Source organism: Gadus chalcogrammus, chromosome 8 (genome assembly GCF_026213295.1).
Source record: "Gadus chalcogrammus isolate NIFS_2021 chromosome 8, NIFS_Gcha_1.0, whole genome shotgun sequence".
NCBI classification, from domain to species: Eukaryota; Metazoa; Chordata; class Actinopteri; order Gadiformes; family Gadidae; genus Gadus; species Gadus chalcogrammus.
The window spans coordinates 23,112,687-23,137,069 of record NC_079419.1 but is presented as its reverse complement, the minus strand read 5'-3'; the positions used below and the strand labels follow the sequence as shown (position 1 = coordinate 23,137,069).

Genomic DNA, 24,383 nt, shown 5'->3' with positions numbered 1-24,383 from the left:
CTGACGGACTGTGATACAATATATCAGACTGTTAGAGCCAGGCTACATGGTATTAACCTGCGCTACGTGTTAGCAAAGCACTCTGCATGTTATTAAGTTATGGGGAGCGTATCTATGTTCCCCGGGTCCTATGTTCTCCGCTTTGTATGTGACCGGGAAACATAGGACCCTGTGAGCAAATATTTTTTGCGTAGGATGGTAGGGGCAAGTACCGCCTTTTTCGCCTCTGATTCGCCTGTGATTGGTTAGAATGTCTCTCCTCCGATTGGTTATGGTAAGGGTTAGGTTTAGGGTTAACCCTCACCCAAACCCTAACCCTAACCTTAACCATAACCCTAAAACTGACCCTAACCCTTTGCACCCGGGGAACATAGGACCTGGGGAACATAGGGATGACCCCAAGTTATGCTACATGCTAGAAGAACTTGCTACAAGTAAGGAAACTACACCTCATGTCGTCAAAACAGGCTACATGTTCACACGCTGGGGTAAATGTTGGCAAATGTGTCATCCAGCGTGGCGAGGTCACATGTTATGAATAATGTTGACAACATCTTGTCACGCCTCTTCTAATAGGATTGATGAGATTCACCAAGATTGAGGCCCATATTTTAATATGTTGACTAACTGTTCACAAACAAACTGGAATGCGGAATATAGCAAATGAGACATTAAGAGAAAACTATTACATAGAAAGTTATAAAGCAGAATATTGCCTGGTGTGCGAAACACATGTATGTTAAGTACTTTCAAATTACTTTTCAAATGACGTATGCAAAGGAATGACATTGAGGTATTTCTTGCAGTGTTCTGCTGGGTTCAGACTGCCTTTGATTAGAAAACGTTAATGGATTGGTGAGTCTTTCCCCCTATCAACTAATTACAACCCTTCAGTGATCCAGACGTTACAAATTAAAGTTTGGTAAATGAACCAAAACCGCACGCGCACGCGCACACACACACACACACACACACACACACACACACACACACACACACACACACACACACACACACACACACACACACACACACACACACACACACACACACACACACACACACTAATTGATGGGCTATAAGTAGTAGGAGCCTATCTCTGGACGCTGTCATGTTTTGTTCCAACAAAAGTTTTTTGTCCGTCCCTTGCGATCTTATTTCCCCAGGAGCAGCATGGACTACTTCCAACAATATTTCCACCTATTTAATCAGAGCCAGATGCACTAACCCTCTACAACTGTGAAAATATATATATATATATATATATATATATATATATATATATATATATAGTATAAAATACCAGATGCTCGCTGCTCAACCACAGATGATACTTCTAAAATGGGGCCCCTTCCAGAATATCCAACAGTTAATTAAAAAGAGGAAAATGCAGATATTTTCACGTCAAAAGATACCACTCTCTGCAGCTGCTTCAACTGCTGCGCCTCTCCTATTAAATATGAATGCAAAGATAAGCATCACTAAATGACAAGTACAAAATGAGAAAAGATGGTCCTTGTAAAACATTTTCAAATGAATAGGGCATGAAAAGCTTTGAGAGGGGTTAATTTGATTAACCATTCCCCTTCATGACTTTCTGTAAAAATAAATAAAAATCCAGCCTAAAGAACCTTTGCGTTTGGTAGAGTTTTTAGTTTATAAGGGGGTATGTGTCTTAAATTCCCCTGGAAAACAACAAACACAACACAACCTTGCAGGAAATGCTCAAAGAAAGATCATATTGAATACGTATTTACCATCAAATTAGGGGCTTGTTTTCGCAACTCATCAAAACAATAATCAGGCGAGCCATTCAAACATGATGCGTGGAAGACACTCATCTCACAATCAGCACACGCATCTCCACACTCTGTTTGAACCGTGGAGACAGAGAGTATATTTCACCAATGAAAACTGTGTCACATATTAATCTCAGGAGGGTAAAGATGTCTTCCGCATCTGTGTGCTCACAGGGCTCCATTGGATGCTATGCTTATCAAAGCCTTGTCATGCCGTTAGGCCGTGGCTCTGTTGACAACGGCCCTCAGGGAGTAAGCACTGATTTCCCTCTTGGTCAGAGTTTTTCTCTCTCTCTCGGTGGGGCTGTAGCGCCTGCTCCATACTAGGGAGCCTTCTCTGTCATTGACTGCCGCTCCCTGCTGCTGTTTGATGCCGGTCTGCATGTCTCTCTGTAGCCCCTGCTCATCCATCACAGTAAGTGTGAATGGCAAAACAGCTACGCTAGCAGGCGCAATTTCACCCAGTCTTTTACATACTTGGTAATCCGTGCCAAGGCTTCTCTCCCCCCCTCCCCTCTCTACCACCACTCTGTTTGAAGAATGAGACCTTGTGTTGTGAAGCTCCAGATGGGCTGAACTCAACAACAATCCACCGACTATAACTCTAGTGAGATGGATGGCCAGCATGAGAGAAAGATTCAGAGAGGTGGAATGAAGAATGAGTCATGGTGGAGCATAGAGAATATTTCTGTTCGTGTAGCAATGACTAAATATCGATGACTGAATGCGTTTCTTGTTCATGGTTCTCCAATTGAAAATCTACAATAAGTCGCTGCTATAACTTGTGAGTGATAAAAACAACATCCAGTTTAATTGCACAGTATACTTACAGAAAACACACAGTGGGGACACAGATGGAGCCAGCTGAACAGAAGGGTTCCAGCTACGCCACAGCCTTCTGAGGAGCCAATGTTACAGGGGAAAAACATTGGACCCATCTTTCTCGGATAGTTGATGTTGCAGACAGGGATTTTTTTCACAACGTGTGTATTAGGCAGTACCGTCTTACATTAGAAAATAGCTGAGCCTGATTGATCCACTTTAACAACAATACAAAAAAACAAACATGGGCACGCGGTACTGAGGCCCCTAGCTACAGAGTTTGGTGGGCTCGTACTCCACGTAGCCGGGCTGTCTGGCGCGGTACACCTGCAGGGCCGAGAGGATCCTGGCCACGTCGGCGGCCGACAGCTTGAGTCTGTGGCGGAGCAGGCAGGAGAACAGGTCGGCGTGCAGCCCTCCCGGCGGGGACAGGCGGTTCACCCTGAACCTCAGCTCCACCAGCTGCTGCAGGGCTGAGTCTTGGGAGCCCTGGGTGTACGGGTAGTCTATCTGCAGGACCAGGTCCTGGATGGCCTCTGGGTCGAAGTGCACGCTGTACCCCAGCAGCTGCATGCTCTTAACCTTCATGTAGCCTATGGTGCTGCCGCCCGGGGGCTCCGTCGCTACCGTGGGTACATCGTCCAAGGACGTCACGTTCGCCCTGACCGCCCCCACCTCCGCCCCACTGGCCCCTCCAGGTGTCACATTCATAGCACCATCCCCGACCTCCGCCCCACTGCCCCCTCCGGGTGTCCCGGCTGCCGAGGCCCCCGCCATCCCGGCCTCCCTGGCCCGGCTCCGCAGGTAGAAGTGCACCGTCTCAAAGAAGCTCTTCCAGCGGTTCCCCAGAGTCAGCGTCCAGTTGTAGCAGTCCGACGGGGTCTCCAGCCGGGTGCGCTCCCAGTCGGGGTAGCCGTGCTGGCCGATGGGCATGGTCCAGCTCTCCGAGTGGCTGCCGCCGAAGGGGTTGACGAACAGGGAGAAGGCGGGCTCCACGGTGCTGTTGCGGGTGAGGCACACCGTGACGGCCAGGCCCAGGAGCACGTGCACCCGGTTGGACTTGACCCGGTTGCTCTTGAGCGTGAGCAGCATGCGCTTCCTCCAGGACGGGTCGAACCAGGCGTCGAGGCGCACGTCGTTGCTGACAAACACGCCGTGGAGCATGATGTGCGGGTCGCCGCGCTGGAGCAGGTAGTGCAGCTCCAGGTCCTGCAGGTCGCGGTCGCTCTCCAGGCCCAGGCAGGGCTCCGTGGGGTCGGGCACGGCCGGCCGGCACGTGCCCTGGGTCAGGGTGAAGCCGGCGTTGCAGGCCGAGCAGCGCGTGCGGTTCTCGGCGGAGCAGGAGGTGCAGAGGGGGCCCTCGCCCAGGGAGCAGGGGACGGGGCCCTGGCAGGAGGAGGGCTGGTGGGGGCAGGAGCAGCTGTGGCTGGCCTCGCTGTACACCCCCACCTGGTTGTTCTGACTGCAGTAGAGGAGGGACAGCACGTGGTTCAGCCAGTAGCGCAGAGACCTGGGGGAACAGGCACAAAACCACAGTTTGGGGTGTGTATTCTATGCTTCCTGCTTATAGTGTCATCTTGTTAAAAATCAACACCAGATATGCCCACAAGAACCAATGAGTCTCCAACCAAAGAAATTCTCCAACGTAACAATAAATGTGTAACACTGCAGTCAATGAACATCAATGGTGCTATATATATTTTTAAATCCTAACTGTCATGGCTGGCATATTCTACAAATATAAAGCTAATATATTCACACAAATTGTGAATATATGAGTGCAAGAAAAAAAAAATTGCACCAGTCCCAGTCAGTGTCCGGTTGTGGAACAATTTATGTGGACGAAGGAAAATAAGTGATCAAATAAATAATAATCAGTTGTCACTAATTATGGTTACCTCATGAATGGTTCTTGTAGAACAGTTTTTTAAAAGCAGCAAGACACTGATGGTCGTGCTGTCATACTGAATATTAGAACGGCTGTGATTGCTAAGTATGCAATACCTTAATGTTGCTGACTAACTAAAAATGAAGCTAAATATGTAAAATAATACAATAATTATTTAAACTATATTCTTTCAGCTTTCTTAAAATATGGCTCCTACAAAGTCTGGTCAACTTTATTTATATAGCAGATTTATAGAGCAGATGTATATAGCAGATTTATATAGCGCAAAGCTCACTAATGACACAAAATGACTGCAAGTTACTTTGTATAATTGCATTTGATAAAGGACTTCATTGTAGTACATATCGGGTACAGTATAGGCGTTTCTAACTCATCTTGTGACATAATCTAACATTTTATTTCTATTTAAATGTCCTTACTAGAACAGTAAGTGTGCCTGCAATGAAATGCCAGACTCTACAGCTCAGCAGAACCAAAGCAATATAAAATGCTAAATCTGTATCTTCTGAATTCTCGTAGAGTGACACAGATGGGTTGATGTTTAGTGCCTGAGCTTGTGCGCACACACTCTTGTTTGTTCTTGTTCATATTTCTGCTTGTAAATTTGCTGTGTCGGTTGTTCCAAGTATTTCTTGCATTTGAAGCAACTAAATGCTTTCAGTGCAAATAAATACAGATCATAACATATAACAAGATACGAAAATCGAAAAGGATTCATCAATCAAAACTTCTCTCAAAATCCCTTTAGTTAGTCAAATACATGAGGTATAAGATTGTAATTGGATTGTGCACTGGAAAAACACAGCTTTTTTTCTCAGGTGTTTCTGTCCGTTTCCATAACAGATTTAGCATGGATCTGTAGCAGCCCACAGTCCAAAATGGAAGAAAGTGTGAATGGGTGTTATACGGTCTTGACGAGCCCCGAGCTAAGAAGTTGTGTATAGTGAAAAAATGATGGATAAATAAAATGTTTTGACTCAGACTGGGCTGTTTGATTATGCCCTCAGGGCAGCTAGACTAGCCAGCCAGTCGGTCTCGGTTAAAGGTTTTATCCTTGGTGTGTCAGACCAACCTTTCACCATCTGCACATTTCACCTCATCTAATCCAACTACTCTGGAGGTGTATTCTAATAAGGGGGCATTCTCTCTCATATAAGGTTTTGTTTTGGAGTTGTTTACTTCTGGTCAATGTTAAGTTTTGGACTATTCGCACTCCCCTCAAGCTATCTAGAGAAGAGGAGGCGTCAAACATGCCGGACTTTCAACAACAAAGCATCATATATATTTGCACATCAAATGCCTTTATTATTTTATTGCTCCTTGTATTCTTGTTGTGTCTTTTTCCATTTTCCCTCGTTAACGAGACTCACTCACACAGAACATTCTTTGACAGACATTTAGCATTTTTGCTTATATTAAGGTGACTACATTCAGCTTGGAGTTCTCTCTCCCACGTGGGTATCTTACCTCTCCCTCTGAAGGACTATTCTTGGCTGCTTTCGGCACCTCTTGCTGAGGCTGAAGAGCTTGTTAGCCGCGCGCCGCGCTTTACTGAATAGCTGATCGCCGCTAGCCTTGAGGTGTCTGTAGCGCTGCAGTAGGCCGGCATTCGATCTCCACAACTGCTCCACCACGGTAGTGTTTACAGCATGATGGGCTGGCAAGTTTCCCACAAAGCCTTGGAACTCGTCTGGTTTCATGAAGTGGGTGTGGGGGGGGGAGGTGGGGGGGAAGAAAGAATGAACATGAATAAGTAAAGTTGCTGGCTAGGAGCCGCTGAGTGTTATCCAAAAATCTGTCAATTTCTTTGTTTGTTTGTTTGTCCTAGAAAATTTAATAGGATCAATACGTTGAATAAATAATTGCAACATGCCATCGTTATTTCTTTTCAATTTCTAGGTTTGCCGATTTCCACCAGGAGGGAGAACAAAGTTATGCTCCCTTTCACTTCTGGCACGAGATAGACTGTTCACAACATGCTTAATTAGGGATGAGTGACTTTCATGCCCTCAAAACAAGAGGGAGAACTGTGGTTTAATATTAGAAAATAGAAAAACATCCATACTTTTGATGTGCTGTGTCAATGACGTTTCTTATTTTGACACAAACCTCAATGTGTTACCAACCATTTTAATAAAAACCCTAACCCTTATTGAATTTGATTCGAATTTATATGACAGGGTGGCATTTAAACTGTATTGTATACCTGCAAGGACCTGCCATGACTAGTGGAAATGTGGAAGAACACACTTAAACCGCCGTATCAACAAGAACATTCTAAGTGTTCTCAAGTTGTATTGAACTAAAGCCAAAACAATTGAATGCACTATTTCACAGCAGGTCTGTGTACTAAAGAAAGTGAAAGCCAAAGCTTTTTTTGGCCTTACAAAGCTGGATGGGGGTCCCCAACATATTTGAGGGTGGTTTTTAGTGAGGTCCCCCCCCCACTGTAAAGCGCTTTGGGGACTTGAAAAGCACTATATAAACTGTTAAAAGCCCTACCTCAGTGCACCTCCTGAATGTCAACTAACCCTGAGCTACTTTGCACTCTGTCAAGTTGTTCTAATTGTATTGTACGCTTTCTCAGCCACCCTTCAAAGTCAGTTAGTCACATTACTAAATGAAATAATATTAAACATTTAACGATGTACGAAGTCAAAAAAAGTGCTAAATCACCGCACACACATTGAACGATGTGCATTGAGATCCCCATCATCGACCCACCAGATTGCTGGAACTCCAGGTTGCTGAGGGTCCAGGCGTCCCTGATCCCCCGCAGGCTGGCCTCCAGGGCCTGCAGGTCCGCCAGGGGACAGTTACACTGGGGGAAGGCCGCGCTGCACTGGCACCAGCAGTCACTGGCCCGGCACACGAACTGGCCTCTAGACTTGCAGCCGATGTAGTTGAGGGCAGCCTGGATGAAGCGCCCTCTCAGGTAGGGTGGCAGGACCATCTGCATTCCTGATGGACAGGAATTCAACTGGGTCTGACTTCATCTAATTCAACTTTATTTTTTTGACAGCTTTTCTCTACAGAACATGTTAATAGGATTGATGCCCTTGACAAATTCAGTGATATGGCTTAAGCCATTTGGCGAAAGACATGAATAATGCCGTATCATCTCCATAACTGAAAATGTTCCCAGTCTCCCAAGTTTCATACACAATGTCGCTGCAGACATTGTGTATCAAACCTAGCCAACCTAGCCGCTACTCTGTATCCAGTCTGCTCTGGATTCAGTACTCTAAACTCCTTTTCAGAGCTGGATCATAGGTTAAGGTTTAGGTCTGTCTTGACAGGACAAATGTTGATATATCCTTTGATAGGAATCGGTTTGTGTATTGTAAAGACTTTGATGATGCATGCGACAGGTTATGATCCGATACATGTACTACAAATGTTATGATGCAATGCAAACATAGAGCTAAGAAATTATTTTCTTATTATAAACCTGTAGAGACATAAAAACAACCTTTGATAAATTATTGTCGAAAAGCATAAAAATGTATATCGCACACAAACAAAAAAATTATATTACAATGCTGCAATGACTTTCTGCACTACCCATAAATAAAATAGCATTATTGTTGTTTTGACAAGTGTGGTATATCTATATCTCAGCGTTAAACACAGGGGCTCTGAGTGTCTCTCTGTGACCGCAGTCATTTATATGAACAAGAGGGTTTTGTTGTTCTTTTGCCGCAGCTCACAAAGGCAAACAAAGTAAATTGACTGTGTTTCCCTCCTGCACTTTAGAACGTGAAGTGTACCTTGAAGCAGAACCTTGTTCTCCGGACTGTGCACCAGCACCGAGCTCACCGTATCCAGGTTGTCATAGTTACTACATCCAAGAGGCCCCGTTCTTGTTTCGGTCACCTACGGGCAAAATATTTAAAATGTATGGTGATGGTTTTGCTGCTGGCATCTGTACCATTACATATGGCCTCCACACTTGTGTAATGAATCCAATGCAAATGCAAAGCCAGAGTCAAAGTGGTGTATTCGTAACCAAAATCAATTCTTAGATCTATACGGCATATGTATAGATATAAACGGCAGTGTATGAAATTATTCCTTCAAAAATGTAACTCTAACCATCTCATCAAGGGTATATCAGGAAAGAACTCAAGAAGGTCTCAACAAGTACACCTACCGAAGGAATTAAATCATGCAAAGTCCACTCAAATGTTGGATGGAATCAGTCCAAAGGAACCCTCATGAGCTGGGTCATTAGAAGTGCTTGTGTGCTGAGGTGGATTAATGTGGTCTGATCAAAACTTAGAACAAAATCTAAATCCACTGCCTGAAATATCCTTAATGATTTCAGTTTGGACTTCAACTGATTGGCTCCTGTTTTATTGAATTATCATCTACATAACAGATGGTTATGTAAGGGATAATGTATAGAACGCCGGTCATTATCGGGAAAATAAGCCCCGACAGGGCGAACAGGACACGACGCGCAGCGGTACCAACGACGTCATTAGGAGGCAAAAAATCCTTTGTTTTCCTTGACAGCCGTCAATTATACCTAGCAACGTTGAATTATCAAATATAATTCACCGCCGGAAGTTGTGAAGAGCCCATGCAAGTGAACGGCGCGTTCCACGGCATTGAGAAGACCTGTGCAATAATTTACAATAACGGATATAGAATCCTTATCTTTTCCTCTTCCCTCTCCAATCTTTGTAAACTCTTTCCTCAAATACCCACATGCATGCACACGTGCACACATCGACACACAAACACACACAGACACACACACACACACACACACACACACATATGCGCAGATGTGTACGCAAGCACACACACATACATGCTCGCTCCACCGCCACACACCCACACACATTTGCATTTGTGTACACACAAACACACACACACACACACACACACACACACACACACACACACACACACACACACACACACACACACACACACACACACACACATACACACACACACACACACATACATAAACGCACACAGACAGCAACACCACTAATGACTGGAAGCCAAGCTTGCTCAGAAATTAATGGAATAATATTACAAATCCATCATTTTGATGCATGGCCCTAAACTGTAGGAACACACTCTTGGCTGGGTGCGAACACTTGTCCCTATCACTGGCTATTTAGTACAGCATCCAGGTATCCCCCTCAAAGTGACTAATGCGTGCACTCTAAAACGGGTGTCGAGCGATAAAAGAGATGATATAGGACGAGCAAACTACTTTTCTGTTCCACTTCTCCCACTGCCTCCTTTCACACCAGAAACTCTGCAGTTCATAAAGTGAAGCAGGTTCATTCCCCCCATGTACACAACACCCTTTGTCTGGTGTTATTGAGCAGAACATTTAGTTTCAATAGTCTGCAGGAGAAGCCTCTTGAGGTATGAAGATAGAGAACATTATATTGTGATTTAAAAACCTGCTAGTGCACAACTACCAAATAAATGCTACACATTGGAACAGCCGTACTCTCATGCCCATTTTATCTGGAAAATATGACGTCCCGTTCTGCAGCATGAGCACTGTCTGAAGTCCTCAGAGCAAACATCTACACCCTCCCCTCACGTACCCGTATGGCGGTCGATGCGATCTGGAGGTGGTGCAGCCTGCGCAAGGTGCTCTCCCTGTCCGTAAAGTAGGAGGCGGCCAGCTGATACAAGGTCTCCAGGGTAACGGGACCTGTGGTGTTGACCCCGTGCCCACCGCCGGTGAACTCACTTCCTGCCGACGAAGACTCCTGGCTCAGTTTCCTCTTGTCCACAAATATGGTCAGAGACTCCTCCCCTAGGTAGATGGTGGAGAGCAGACGCCGTCACGGCCTGGTTAGCATACTGGGCCTTAGCCCAGCGCGGTGGTGCTGCAGTGCTGCGGCGCGACCGACGTGGAAGCGTGTGATAAGACGGTTTCAATCAGTCAAACTCCTTTGTGGTAATGAGATGACTTAGGGCAGATAATCAGGCTCTCTTAAAAAATCTTTTAATTGTCACTTAATAATTATTAGCAAAAGGCGACATAGCCCCTGGGACACCTTTAAGAGCTACAAGAAACGGTAGTGTACCGAGGCGGGATTCAGGATTCAGTAGTCATTGTGACATTTAAATGTGGTCATTAAAATGTGCAATGTTGAAATCAAAATGAGCTAAGTGAACCTCCCAATTTTGTCTGTAAAAGACACAAGCTAAAGAAAGATAGTGGTTTCATTGAAGCCTTGAGCTAACCTTTTTCAGTCTAATTAACCATAGGCCTACAATTAATGTCTAGATACAATGACTGATTCATACCATGTGAGTCACACACACAAACACACACACACAAAATAACGAACACATGAACACACACATATAAAGATACACACACACACGAAGAAACATAGACACACACATACATACATACATACATACACACACACACACAAAGATAAACAAGAAACACACAAAAATACACACATTCAAAAGAAACACAAACAAATCCTGAGAGTGTCTGCGCTGTACCTCCGAGTGTCGCCGAGAGGATGATGTGCGTCCCATACTTCCTGATGATGTTGTCGGTGATGGTCTGGAGGCTTGGCCGCCGACCCAACCGGCGGATTGCCTGCGCAAACTCAGGGTCGAGGGGCGGCGCGGGAGCCCCCCGCCCCCCCAAGCCGCCCGACTTCTCCAGCGCCAGACTGTTGACCTTCCATCGACCAAACTCCCTGCGAAGAAACAACAGCCCCACACAGGCACACATGCAAATGAACACACATGAGTAAAACATGACCTGAAGGAGACTGGTGATTTTTTTGATATATAAAGGGCCGCAGGTGGCGGAACCTTCCTCACCTCCTTATGTCTCATTATGCTGATGATACATGGTAGGAGGAGAACAACCAACCTGTTGTTTGACAGAATTCATCTCCCTAGGGGAGTCTCCTCATTATAGGGAGGACTAGATAGAATCGGTGGGTTCAAATAAGATATCAACCCCTTGAACTCATCAGCAATTCAAATGTTGTATTTTGTGTATGCAATTCTTGGAATTCATGCCTGGAATGTTAACATATACAAGCGTGTTGTGCTGCACATGTGAATCAGGCAGCCAAGGCGTCATCATTTCGAAGGGTTTCGTGAGACATTAAGGTTGAGACTGCTTCTTGCGACTGTCGGTGGATTTTCTATAGCTCAAATTTGCATTAAGCGGCATTGTTATCTTCTCAATTTCAAGGGGGGATTTTTTGGTGTTTAAGAGATTAAACCGCAGCATGTTGTGATATCTGAATACATCAGACTGTTTAATGATCGTAAACTGCTGTGCACGGCGAGTTTTGAAGAAACCTTTAAGGAGCCAACCCTCTCTATATTCTACTGCAAGGATAAATACATGCAATAAGTTGTGTCAACGTGTTTTATATGTTTTCATACAATAAATCTTGTTTTTTCACCTTGGGTAATGCTTTACGTCATTTTTCAAATATCTGCAGCGCATGAAATAAAACCTGGCCTTTTTCTACTAAGAGATGCTGTGAATGGTGACATGAGTTAATCAGCAAATAAAACAACCAAGAAGAAGAACATTTACTTTATAATCTGTTGTGATGTTACCATCTATCTGATTAGTCTTCTCAGTGAGTGACAGGTGACAGGCACAATAACTACAGATAAAACTATGCCCATCTCTGTCAAGCCAATAAAATGATGAGGTTCAAGTTTGTTTAGTTAACCGGATAATGAAGATCCACATTCTGTGTTTTTTACGAAGGTATCACGTTCCAGTCTAATTAGCGTGAATTAGTGTGAGTGATATATCTATATAAGCTATGCTAACGGTACTAACTGTAAACAAGTATCCACAGTACACTATTTTGTCATCATTTTCCAGTCGCTGATTAGTTTTTTAAGTAGCCAGACAAAAGCCTAATCTCAGAGGCATATCGTAGCATGCTGCTGTGATCGTTGGTCGTGTATTTGTCTATCTAATTGTGTCGTGTGAAGGGGTAATTTTCATCGTCTATCTCAGTGGATATTGTAGCAAATGGCCTAGATATTGTTAATTTTACTAAAAACAATCTAACTGCAATTACTACTGCATTTTCTTAATTTAATTCGGCGTGTTACTAGATGATGTGAGGGTGGCCACAATGAGATTCACATCAGAGTTGCTCATCGTGCTTCATCATTCTAAGGGTGTGTTGTGCCACCCTCACTCTACCCCAGTGTGGAACTCACTGTTGTGCATATTCCCTAACCTTAACCCCTCACCCTCACCACACTGTGTAGTTACATGACTTGTGTTATGTCATAAAATGACATTAATGCAAATGTACCGTATTTTCCGGACTATACGTCGCTCCCGAGTATTAGTCGCATCAGTCAAAAAATGCTCCATGACGAGGAAAAAAACATATATACGTCGCATCGGTGTATAAGTCGCATTTATTTGTAAACATTTAAACAAGAACGTTTAGTCTGGAGAGACTGAATAAAATTGCAATAGCAATATAGGTGTGTCAGTCCCACTCGTAGTTCTGAGAGTATACCGAATTCAGTGACACCGGGATTCCACCGGACGCGTATGCGCCGCGGTCCTAAACCTGAGCGCACGATCGGGGGGTGTCCAGCGGAGGGCTCCAGTTTTCGCCGGCCAAGTCATGCGCTGTGATATGTGTGACAGCTATGTTGCACAACATTGCAGCTAAGGCTGGGGTAGCTTTGGTTGAACCGGAGGACATTGAGGACGATGACGACGAGAATATAATTTATTCGGTGGTGCAGTAGGCTTGCAGCGTTCAGTTGTAGGCCTAATGAATGACGGTGCCATCTTGCGGCCGAAGATTATGTACGCACAATTTTGGCATATAAGTCGCTTCGAAATATAAGTCGCAGGGCAAGCCAAACTACAAAAAAACCGCGACTTATAGTCCGGAAAATACGGTAACCACAACTTGTAAACCAAGCAATCTCCAGAGGTCTTGTTTGACCTCAGCTAATGGTGAGGCCATGTCACGATTCTGCTCTTCAAATCTCTGCCATCTTCTTGCACACGTCAAAATGAACACTGCCCTCAGACCTCTTGGAGCCATTATGGGAACATTTTGGGCACACATGGGCTCTCTCTCACTCTCACTCTCTCTTTCTCTCCCTCTGTCTCTCTCTCTCCCTGTCTTTCACTCTGTCTCTCTCTCTCCCTGTCTTTCACTCTCTCTCTCCCTCTCCTTGTCTCTATCGCTCTCTCCCTCTCTCCCTCTCTCCCTCTCTCTCTCTCTCTCTCTTGTTCCCAATCTGTGACTGTTTCTTTCCTACTGACTCTAACTCTCTTTCTCTCTGTTAACTATCCATCTTTGTTCCTTCCCTGTATCTCTCTCATCCCCATCCTCTTGTCATTGACACACTCTGATTCCACGTACCCTCTCCATAGCCCTCATGGGAGGCACTCAAATCACTGGCACGAGACTCCCAAAAAAAAATCAGCAGGAAAAATAATTGGGGAGAATCAGGACCGGCAGTATGTTGAGTGTGTCATTAACGCCGCCATCATCAAAAACAGAAGAGGGCCGGAGAGACACAACAGAGAGACGATGTATGAGGCATGAGGGCCGCAGAGCCTGCAGCTCAGTCACCAGCATCGACATGATGAAAGGAACTGTCCTACAGCAGCCAAGAGGTGAGCACCTAATCACCTGCTGATGCTGTGACTATGGGGGACAGGCTGTCTGGTACAGTGTCACCATCCATTTCCTGTTTCTTTATTGGTCTAATATGGTGTCCGTCACCAACCAGTTCCTGTTTCTTTATTGGTCTAATATGGTGTCTGTCACCATCCACATCCTGTTTCTTTATTGGTCTAATATGGTAGGCGAGTTTCAGATCGTCTGCATTGGACCGCATTTATCAACGAGACTTGAGAAGATCCGGCGGAACTCATCATAATCACTTCAAATTCCCATCACGTCAAGGCGGACACAGGTGAACTTCTCGTCAACAAGGAGGATGGCATACCAATTTGCGCTTGCGTTCTTCATAGCAGACGAATTTGACGCATTGGATGTCCCTTTATTGATGGAGGAGCAAAGGTGCTGAATTTTCTGCAACCAAGGGATTTTGGTCGCCAATTGTAGTTTCATACAATCTCCAGCCCCTCATTCAAAATTAAAAAATACATGATGATCGATGAAGTGAAAGTTCAAAAGCGTCTCTTTTTAATATGCGTAGTTTGGGAGAGGGCACCAGGCACGCCTCTCTGAAAGGAGTTATGTAATTTCTCACGTTGGAAATTCCACGTGGTAATTCCAACCAACCAGGGCAACGTTTTGATATGTTGAGGGCTTTTGTCCGCACTTTTTTGAGTGCCCAGAAAAGCAAGCGGAAGTTGTTTTCCTGAAACTACCTGCCAGGTGACTCGTCGTATCGGAAGTTATCACAGGTATTTCTGACGTTTTTCATCCCAGAATGCATTCTGACGCATGGCAAACGAAGCCGCATGCCTCATCTGAAACTCGCCTGGTGTTCCGTCGCTTTCAACCTCCTGTTTCTTTATTGGTCTAATATGTGTTCCTATATAGGTTAAACATGATCTCCATAATTATCATCTTCCTGTTCCTATATTGTAGCATTATGGTGTCCATTAGTAGCTTTCATGATCTCCCCTCTCAGTCATCTCAATATCTCCTCTCAGGCCACGTTTATACGTAGCAGGGTATTTATAGAAACAAATATTTCCCCCCCTCAGTTTTCAAAAATAACATTGTGCACACAACATCGTTTTCAAAAAAGTTGTTGTTTACATCAAAACGCATAAATACGCCGTCGAGCGCCATTATAACTATGCCAAACCTATGGGCGGCAGTGTAGGGAGAAGGATAAAGCCATGCAAGCCAATCAGAATCCTCAGAATCAACAACAACGAATAACACGAGCGTCTTCCTGTAATACACAAACTATAAACATAGGGGCGCTCATATGACGTTAAGCATTTCCTGGCGCATAATGTGACACTTCAGAACCTAAAACCCTGTTTCTCCCCGTTGATACGACAACACATAACCGGCGTTTTCAGAAATCTCCACTTTGGCCTGAGTTTTTAGAAATGATCGTTTTCTGTGATAAAAACTGCGTTTTCGTGTAAATGAGAGGCCGAACCGCGTGGAAATATCTGCGTTTTCCCTTCGTGTAAACGGGGCCTCATTCGTCTCATTTCACCTTAGCTCCCAGTGTTTTTCCGCCGGCCCCTCCTTCTCCTCACCTGCCTGCCAGCCACTCTCTGCTCATCAGTCCAACTCTCCTCACCTGTTCATGCTCAGCTGCCTCTGATCACTAATCAACACCTTATATATAGGCCCCTTTTACACAAAGGGAAAACGCAGATATTTCCACGCGGTTTGCCCTCTCATTTACACGAAAACGCTGTTTTCGTTACAGAAAACGATAATTTCTAAAAACTCCGGCCAAAGTAGAGATTTCTGAAAACGCCGGTTATGTGTTGTTGTGTCAACGGGGAGAAACAGGGTTTTAGGTTCTGAAGCGTCACATTATGCGCCAGGAAATGCTTAACGTCATATGAGCGCCCTGTGTTTACAGTTTGTTTGTTACAGGAAGACGCTCGTGTTATTCGTTGATGTTGATTCTGAGGATTCTGATTGGCTTGCATGGCTTAATCCTTCTCCCTACGTTGCCGCCCATAGGTTTGGCATAGTTATGGCGCTCAACGGCGTATTTATGCGTTTTGATGTAAACTGCAACTTTTTTGAAAACGATGTGTGCACCATGTTATTTTTAAAAACGGAGGGGGGGAAATGTTAGTTTCTATAAATACCCTGCTAGGTAGAAATGTGGCCTTAGACTCCCCTCTCAGTTCACTCAGGGCCAGATTGTCCTATGTCTTCAGTACTAGCCTCTCCAGCATTTTCCGGAATGATTCCCCGTTATTGACCCTGCCTGTCCCCAACCTGCCTGCCTCCAACCTGCCTGCCTCCAACCTGCCTGCCTCCAACCTGCCTGCCTGATTCTGTCCCGGTGATCGACGCTGCCTTCCACCCCCGACAACGGATCCTGCCTGCGCCCTGGCTGTCTTTTGTCTGCTCCTATCCGTGAATAGAAGACATTACCGACTCTCTGCCTGCCTACGTATGGTGCAATTGTGTCCTCTCCCGATCCGTTACCCTATCCACTTCCTGTTCCTCTATTGTATCATTATGGCGTCAATCAAAAAAATGACTTGATGTTTCTTTAGTGGAACGCAATTTTCTTTCTTTTAAATTGTGGCCAAAGTGTACATAAATGTAAACAATTGGCAAAAAGTCTCTCCAGCGTTGTTACAACACTACGTAGGTTTTCATAACAACAGAATAAATGTGTTTATTACACTACTACATATTGCCTTATTTTCCTCTTATTTGGCCCCGATTAAACTGCTAGCACAGCAAATGAGAAAAGTACGCAGGGTATGATTGCTGTAGCTTTATTGTATTTTTCGCCTCTCCGAATGATTCTGTGAAAAGAGGCAATCTTTTTCTTTTATTATTATTTTATTACTTTATGTTCTCCTCCGTTCCTAGCTGAATGTGCAAGCACAGCATCAGAGAAAGTGGAATATTAACTTAACGGGAGCCTGTCGCGGCTGTACATTCATTGTACATTTCACTTTCATCTAAGAATGATTTGGTTAGGAGGCTGCAATCAATTTTTTATGAGGATGGATTCATATTATTTCTTTAAATAAATAAATATACTGTTTCTTTCAATAGTTAATCCAGTGATTTGGGTGTGGGGGGGATGTAATTTCACACAGGCTGCCCTTCATGGCTGCCTAAATCTATCGGCTGAAGGAGAGTGGATTCTGTGCTCTTAATTGTTGACTCTGTACAGCCATGCCTCCTCCTTTTAATAAAACAGCGTTTACACTGTAATGAGCATCACATTGACATCCTGCACGCACACTTGGGTCAAGGATTAACAGTCGACAGAATTGCGTTGAAACCACAAAGAACAGACAGTCTGTTTTGCGCCAGGGTATTTTAAAGGGGAAGTGAACCCAAAACTGATGTTTGTCATCCTCAACATATCAATCTATGGCATTTTATTCCTCTAATTGAGAGAAAATAAGATCCTATGTCTTTGCCAGTCTCTGCAAACCATTTTGTGCTCTTTCTCGCTGCGGCTGCAGCCTGCGTTATATGATTTATTATGTAATGAGAAGTAACTGTCCTAGGTTGCATCGATGGAAGTAATATATATAAAATTGTATATGGTTCTCAATGTGATAGTGACGCAGCACCAGTGCCACCATGTAACATCCACGTTTTATTGGAATAATATATGTTAATAATTGAAGTTATCAATGTTTCAGTGTATGAAGGAACTCTTCATGATCACGAAGAATTCCTCCATACACTGAAACATTGATAACTTCAATTATTAAAGGTTGGGTACGGAATTCGCTTTTTTGGCCATTTTTGCAAAATTACTTGAAATCCTTATCATAACCCGCTTACAGCCACTGAGTTAGAAGTACTGACATGAAAATTAAACAAGTCAATCATCTGTGGAATGGGCAGGGCTCGAAAAACTCCAGCCAATCATTTGGATTGCCACCTCGTTGCATTGGACAGTAAGTACGTCAATCAACGGTCGTACTGCACTCCCCCTCCCCCGCGCCCCGCGCGGCGACCCCTTCGGGCAGTACTCGTGACCCAGAGCTCGTGACCCAGAGCAAGCTCCTGTTTGTTGTTAGCCTGCGGTAGCTACTGGAACTAGTTAATCCACATTTGGACCTAGCAGTAGAAGACAATTTCCATGGCAGACAAGACGCCACCATCCCCACCACCACCACCACCACCACCAGCAAAGAGAAGGAAAACTCTTTTTCAGAGAGTAATTGATAATAAAAACGCTGAAAGAGAAAAACTGAAATCAAGAATAATCCTAGGCGCTGCTTTCGAACGTTGGCGGCAACTGAAGGACGAGAAGGGTCTAAAAACCGATGCTTGTGTGGCGGTTGACCTAGTTTCAAAGTTTATACCGTTTATACTCGGTAATACCGGTGTTGAGACGAGTGTATTACTCGGTGTGAAAATGTCCACACCGCGGCAACCCTAGTGAAAACCAGGACTTCCAATACAATTATATGAAACAAACATACATTTTCTAAAAATAGTAATGATTTATGTGACCTTTTAATGTTTATAACATCTGGTGCAACCATAGCCGCGAGAATGTATTCTCAGCAGGGGGTGCTGGAAAAAAAAAACCGGCCTGCACTAGACTCGCAACTCGTCACATTGATAAAAAAGATATATAGCAGCGCAGCTCAATTACACCAGTGCATGCGCGCACAGTTGAAAATCGATCGTTGTGTTCACTTCCTTCACACCATGGTTCACATCCAGCTGCTCACAGAACAAGTTTAGCGCACCACCGCTACCCTCACACTTTTTCATATAACCTTTTTTCAGCACTAGGTCATATGAGCATTAAATAAATGCTGCGTCTCAACATGCCTTGGACAGCAGCGAGGATGACTCGCTTTGCCACGGGCCGAAACAGTTCGGAGCGACCACAGCCAGAGCGAACACAGCGGGGCAGAGGAGTGTCAGGAAGTCTTTGGTGTACACATCAGTACGGCCTATTTGCACTACTGTTTAGTGGCAATGCAGTGTTTTATTCTATGCCTTTTTATTTTCCTATATTATTTCAATTAATACAATTTATTTATTCATGAAATCAAGATCTGGTCTTCAAATCTTTTTTCCAAATATAGGTCGTCTTACAATGGGGTTTGTGTTTATATTCGGACCAATACGGTACAGCGGGCGCTCACATGACGTTAAGCATTTCCTGGTGCATAATGTGACGCTTCAGAACCTAAAATCCCGTTTCTCCCCGTTGACACGACAACACATAACCGGCGTTTTCAGAAATCTCCACTTTGGCCGGAGTTTTTAGAAATGATCGTTTTCTGTGATAAGACAGGGCCTCGGACAGGGGGTGTTGCAGCACCCCCAGCACCCCTACTTCCCGCGGTACTGGGTGCAACTTACAGCTGAATGTAGTGTCATGTTGTTAAACGAAAACCTACGCTAGCCTGGCTCGCTCTCGCGCATCTCTGTTCGCGCTCGTGCATGATTGCGCGTCCAGGTACTTGGAATGGGTGGAGTCAGAGTCAGCGTTGAAGGAGAGGGGGTAGGACCATTTGAGTTGTGTATTTTCAAAATCTGCTGGCGTTTCGCAAATCGCGTACCCAACCTTTAATATATATTATTAAAAGTTAAATGTGGTTGATACATTGGGCAAAGTTTCCGCAGCACTAGCGCTATTCAAGAGGGAAAAAATGCATGATTGAGGGGACGCCAGGGAAAGACAGAAAACCTTCTATCTACCTATTAAGCACGCTGTTAATAAGAATAGGCAGAGCTTTTTGATATGGGAGGAGGAGCGCAGAGTGTTTCATTGTGAGGAAAGAGATGTACCGGCACAGGCTGGAGAAAATATAAAGGACCTCAGATGGGATTAAAACCTTTTACAATTTATTTAAAGTGAGTGCATCTTTTTAAATGAATGTACACAAATGGATGCTCCATGACAACGGACAAGCCAATACTGTGACAAAGCAGCAAGAAACGGAGGGCAACCATATTTGTGCGTGTGCCACCAAATTAAAAAGTTAGTTGCACAAGTGGCACCAGTAGAAAATGGTGTTGTGAGCTCTGCCGCCGGTTCCTAGAGCTCTGAGCTCCAAACACTGAAGCAAGGGGATCACATGTTCTGTAATGGAAACGCCTGCATCGCTATAGTTACCCAGAATAAAGCCACTCTCTGACTAACGAGGCAGTCCTGTAATGATAATGAAGGGCTGAATGCAAGCACTTAAGGGCCACAGTGAGACAGTTCCCCAGTGCAGGTCTGTGTGTGTGCATACTACACACGCTGCTGTTGGCTTGTCGTTTCGGTAGACGCCGGCGGTGTCCACCCAGCAAGAGGAAGCCTTTAGTAATGATGGCCGCTCTGTTTCACCAGCAGTGTGTATGCAAAAGGTGTGTAATGCCTTTTAATTTGAGAAGAACACACAAGCTCACACACTGCTTGGCAGTACCTAGCCACTGCAAGCCAAGCATTCTTAATCATCTCTGTGTTGATAACAGAGAAGTGGACGGGACTCTAAAAGCTGACTGCCATGCTGCAATTCCATTTTCGGCATGCAATCAAATTGGCCTCCGACTTGGCCCTGTGTGCTGTTGGCTCGTCTGAATGAGAGAACACAGAGTCCAGCTCTGTGAAATGTGCCACGAAGAATCAGGGGGTTGATTTGAATTCTTGACAAAATTACTACAAAAGGCGCGATTTAATGGAATCCCCAGGCATTACAAACCACCGACCACATGCACACAATACAATGGCTTGGAAATGAATGGATTTAGATGGTAAACTTCAGTTTCCCCAAAACTCCATCTAATTGGTTACCATACTAGGAATGTTGTTTCCGTCAAGTTTAAAACCATAAATTGTGGTTTTACATCATGCAATCACCTCGCTTTCTTCTCTCTCCCTCTTTCATGCACGCACACGCGCACACGCACACACACACACACACACACACACACACACACACACACACACACACACACACACACACACACACACACACACACACACACACTGACCTGTAGATTTTGTATCTGGTGCTGAAGCCCTGTTGGTATCTATCGACGGACTCAGCGAACTCCGGAGCCTGGTGAAAGGGACCTTTATCCGATAGCAGCCAGCCCGTGGATCCTGGCAGGCCATCGCTGGTCCCGGCGGTCCCCGCTCCCCCGGCGCCGCTCCAGCAGCTGAGCCAGAGGCTGAACGCGGTCCACAGGGGCGCCGCAGACAGCAGTCTAATAGGACCGATTCCCTGACCTCTCATACTTCACCCGCTGACACTTCATTCTCTCCGGACTTCAGCCGTATCTACAGGGGATAGCCTGTCAGTCACACACCACACGTCTCCAGAGATAAACCGACGATTATAAGGCATGACATGAATTGGTAAAGTATCCCACATGCCACCTTATGGACGATATCAACTCTCTGGACCTTAATTAAGAAGCCTAAGTTGATTTATAATTTCAATCATACTCAAATATGAAACAATATCTGAAACAAATTACAATTAATTCAAATTACCGGACATGAATAATTAATAATGGGCTGTGAACTCACCTGGTTCAGTGACGGTCCTTTTTAAGCGATCGGGTCCAGGGTGCGTGCTCCTGCTGCGATGCCTCTTGAAGCGCGAGGAGCCTCAGTGCAAGCAGACCAAGGGAAACTACTAGTGCCACTAACTTTACCGTCAAGAAGGAGGCTCTCTGTGTGGAGTCTATCTAAGCCCGTCCAGGTCTCACTGTGGAGACTCTCCAACACCGTCCAGGTCTCACTTTGGAGACTCTCTAACCCCGTCCAGTCTCACTGTGGAGACTCTTTAACCCCGTCCAGCAGCGGGCTCATTGTGGAGACTCTCTAACACCTTCGAGTAGCGGACTCACTGTGGAGACTCTCTCGAGGAGCGGGCTCACTGTTGAGACTCTCCAACACCGTCGAGGAGCGGGCTCACTGTGGAGACTCTCCAACACCGTCGAGGGGCGGGCTCACCCACTGTGGAGACTCTCTAACGCCGTCAGGGAGCGGGCTCACTGTGGAGACTCTCTAACCCCGTCCAGTCTCACTGTGGAGACTCTCTAACACCGTCGAGGAGCGGGCTCACTGTGGAGACTCTCTAACGCCGTCCAGGAGCGGGCTCACATTGGACTCGGAGCCTGGTCCGCAGAAGGATTTTTATAACATTGTATTCCAAAAAGATTATTCCGAAGTGATGATGAGGAATAAAAATAGAAAATGTAGGTCCGTCTTGATCAAACTAAGGAGAGGGATTCCTTCACATTCTCTGCATTGAGACGCACTGTTATAGCTGTTGGTTCTCTGTATTAGAGGCTAATAAAATAGACTTTTATAAAACAACCGTCCTACTCTGTGGTTGGAGTTCAACTGTTCCGCGGGCTCGAGCCGTGTTCCACATCTCGGAGGAGGCGCGAGCTTCAGAAGAGAACAGAGCGCGTGCATGGCTGTCGGGAGTAGAAGTGACGCCGCTTCAAAGGAAAGTGCAACTATGATAATAGCGTGGACGACGGTGATAATTGCTTCATCTCTCGTCCTATCTCCATTCTTCTCTTCACCCCTTATGAGTGGCAGGTGTCGTTGTTGATTTTCACATTGTGGAGTTTTCTTATAGTGCTCTTCCTATAGTAGGCCTAATTCATGGTAGCCTATATAATATAGCCCTACGTACGTTTGTCGGCCATGTTTAAATTGTTTTAATCATTGATCATTGAAGTCACAAGGATGTGTAAATCAGTTAATTCATTATTTTCAGTTTTTTTCAAATCAAACAGATGTGGATTTAAACCCGACCTTTCTTGAAAAAATAAGTAGGCTTACTCGAAGTAGACAGCTATTTTTCATACTTTTTTGTATTTGAAGACGGCTGATAAAAGTTGTGATTTTGAACGTTTACACAACACATCTATAATGGTGCTGCTGCTGTGTGTGTGTGTGTGTGTGTGTGTGTGTGTGTGTGTGTGTGTGTGTGTGTGTGTGTGTGTGCGTGTGCGTGTGTGTGTGTGTGTGCGTGTGTGTATGGTGTGTGTTGTTGTGGTCACGTGACCAGTTCATTGTGTACCAGCTCTTATGAGGCAGGGATCTCAGCACCCTAACACAACATTCCTTGGGTGTCATCGGGTGTGACCCAGGCTTCAGGGTGTGTGACCCAGGCGTCACTTGTGTGACCCAGGCCTCAGGGTGTGTGTGACCTTCAGGGTGTGTGTGACCTTCATGGTGTGTGACCTTCAGGGTCTGTGACCCAGGCTTCAGGGTGTGTGTGACCTTCAGGGTGTGTGACCTTCAGGGTGTGTGCCCCTGGCTTCAGGGTGTGTGTGACCCAGGCTTCAGGGTGTGTGTGACCTTCAGGGTGTGTGACCTTCAGGGTGTTTGACCCAGGCTTCATGGTGTGTGACCCAGGCTTCAGGGTGTGTGACCTTCAGGGTGTTTGACCCAGGCTTCAGGGTGTGTGAACCAGGCTTCAGGGTGTGTGTGACCTTCCGGGTGTGTGTGACCCAGGCTTCAGGGTGTGTGTGACCTTCAGGGTGTGTGTGACCCAGGCATCAGGGTGTGTGCAGCCTGCTCTCCATCCCTGAGGTTGAGTCAATGATCCGCCCGTCGATTGTCCTCCCACTTCAAATGTTATTGTGCTGCTCTACCAACCCTCCTCCATCCCCCTGTTAACGGGAAGACTTGTTCAACTCGTTTAAACTCAAAACATTTGACGGTTCCACTATGAGGCTGTTCTGTTTCAAAAGTCTTTCATTACCTCGACCGGAGGTAGGAGGAGACATCAGATGTTCGTCATGACATCACATTAACACTGAGTCATTTAGGGGTTAGAGAACAATCTCATATATTACACATTGGAGCGGCTATGAAGGACATGGCTGCCTTACCTGGCTGAAAAACAACGACCGGACTGGGTGCAGATATTTGAGAACAGAACGCCAGGTTAGAAAGATCTCTCTGTTTTTATGTACAGTATGCCTAGTTAGATATATTTTCAACCAAAGTGATTTTTAAGTCACCAGAGAGAGATAGTCCATCTCAGGACTGGGTCCCCCTCCATAGCCCAGAGGTCTGCTGGTACGCTTCCCAACGCCAACATGCCGGGAGTTCAGAAAACAAAGGCAACACATTAAATATTAAGACGTGCAGCGTAATTCATGTCATGCAGAGGATTAAAAAAACAACAAGGAAGCCAATGCCCCAAATGAGCTTTCCCTAAGGGGGGG

The 24,383-nt window shown here is 45.2% G+C and overlaps 1 protein-coding gene across 1 annotated transcript; it reads right to left on the bottom strand.

Moving 5' to 3' along the window:
- Window positions 1–1,314: 1,314 nt before the first annotated feature.
- LOC130388024 (BMP/retinoic acid-inducible neural-specific protein 3-like) lies at window positions 1,315–22,519 on the bottom strand. Its single transcript, XM_056597322.1, has 9 exons — window positions 21,715–22,519; window positions 21,174–21,498; window positions 11,035–11,237; window positions 10,113–10,327; window positions 8,301–8,406; window positions 7,255–7,491; window positions 5,998–6,220; window positions 3,359–4,131; window positions 1,315–3,244 (listed from the first exon to the last, which is right to left on the bottom strand). The coding sequence occupies exons 2-9, from the start codon at window positions 21,416–21,418 to the stop codon at window positions 2,889–2,891; spliced, it is 2,358 nt and encodes a 785-aa protein (XP_056453297.1). The 5' UTR covers window positions 21,419–21,498; window positions 21,715–22,519; the 3' UTR covers window positions 1,315–2,888.
- Between the last annotated feature and the right edge of the window lie 1,864 nt (window positions 22,520–24,383).

Coding starts and splice junctions, on each gene's coding strand:
- LOC130388024 (XM_056597322.1), bottom strand. CDS start 21,418: ATGAGAGGTCAGGGAATCGGTCCTATTAGACTGCTGTCTGCGGCGCCC. Junction 8,407..10,112: donor TCGCATCGACCGCCATACGG/GTACGTGAGGGG, acceptor TTTTGCCCGTAG/GTGACCGAAACAAGAACGGG. Junction 4,132..5,997: donor ATAGTCCTTCAGAGGGAGAG/GTAAGATACCCA, acceptor CTGTTCCCCCAG/GTCTCTGCGCTACTGGCTGA.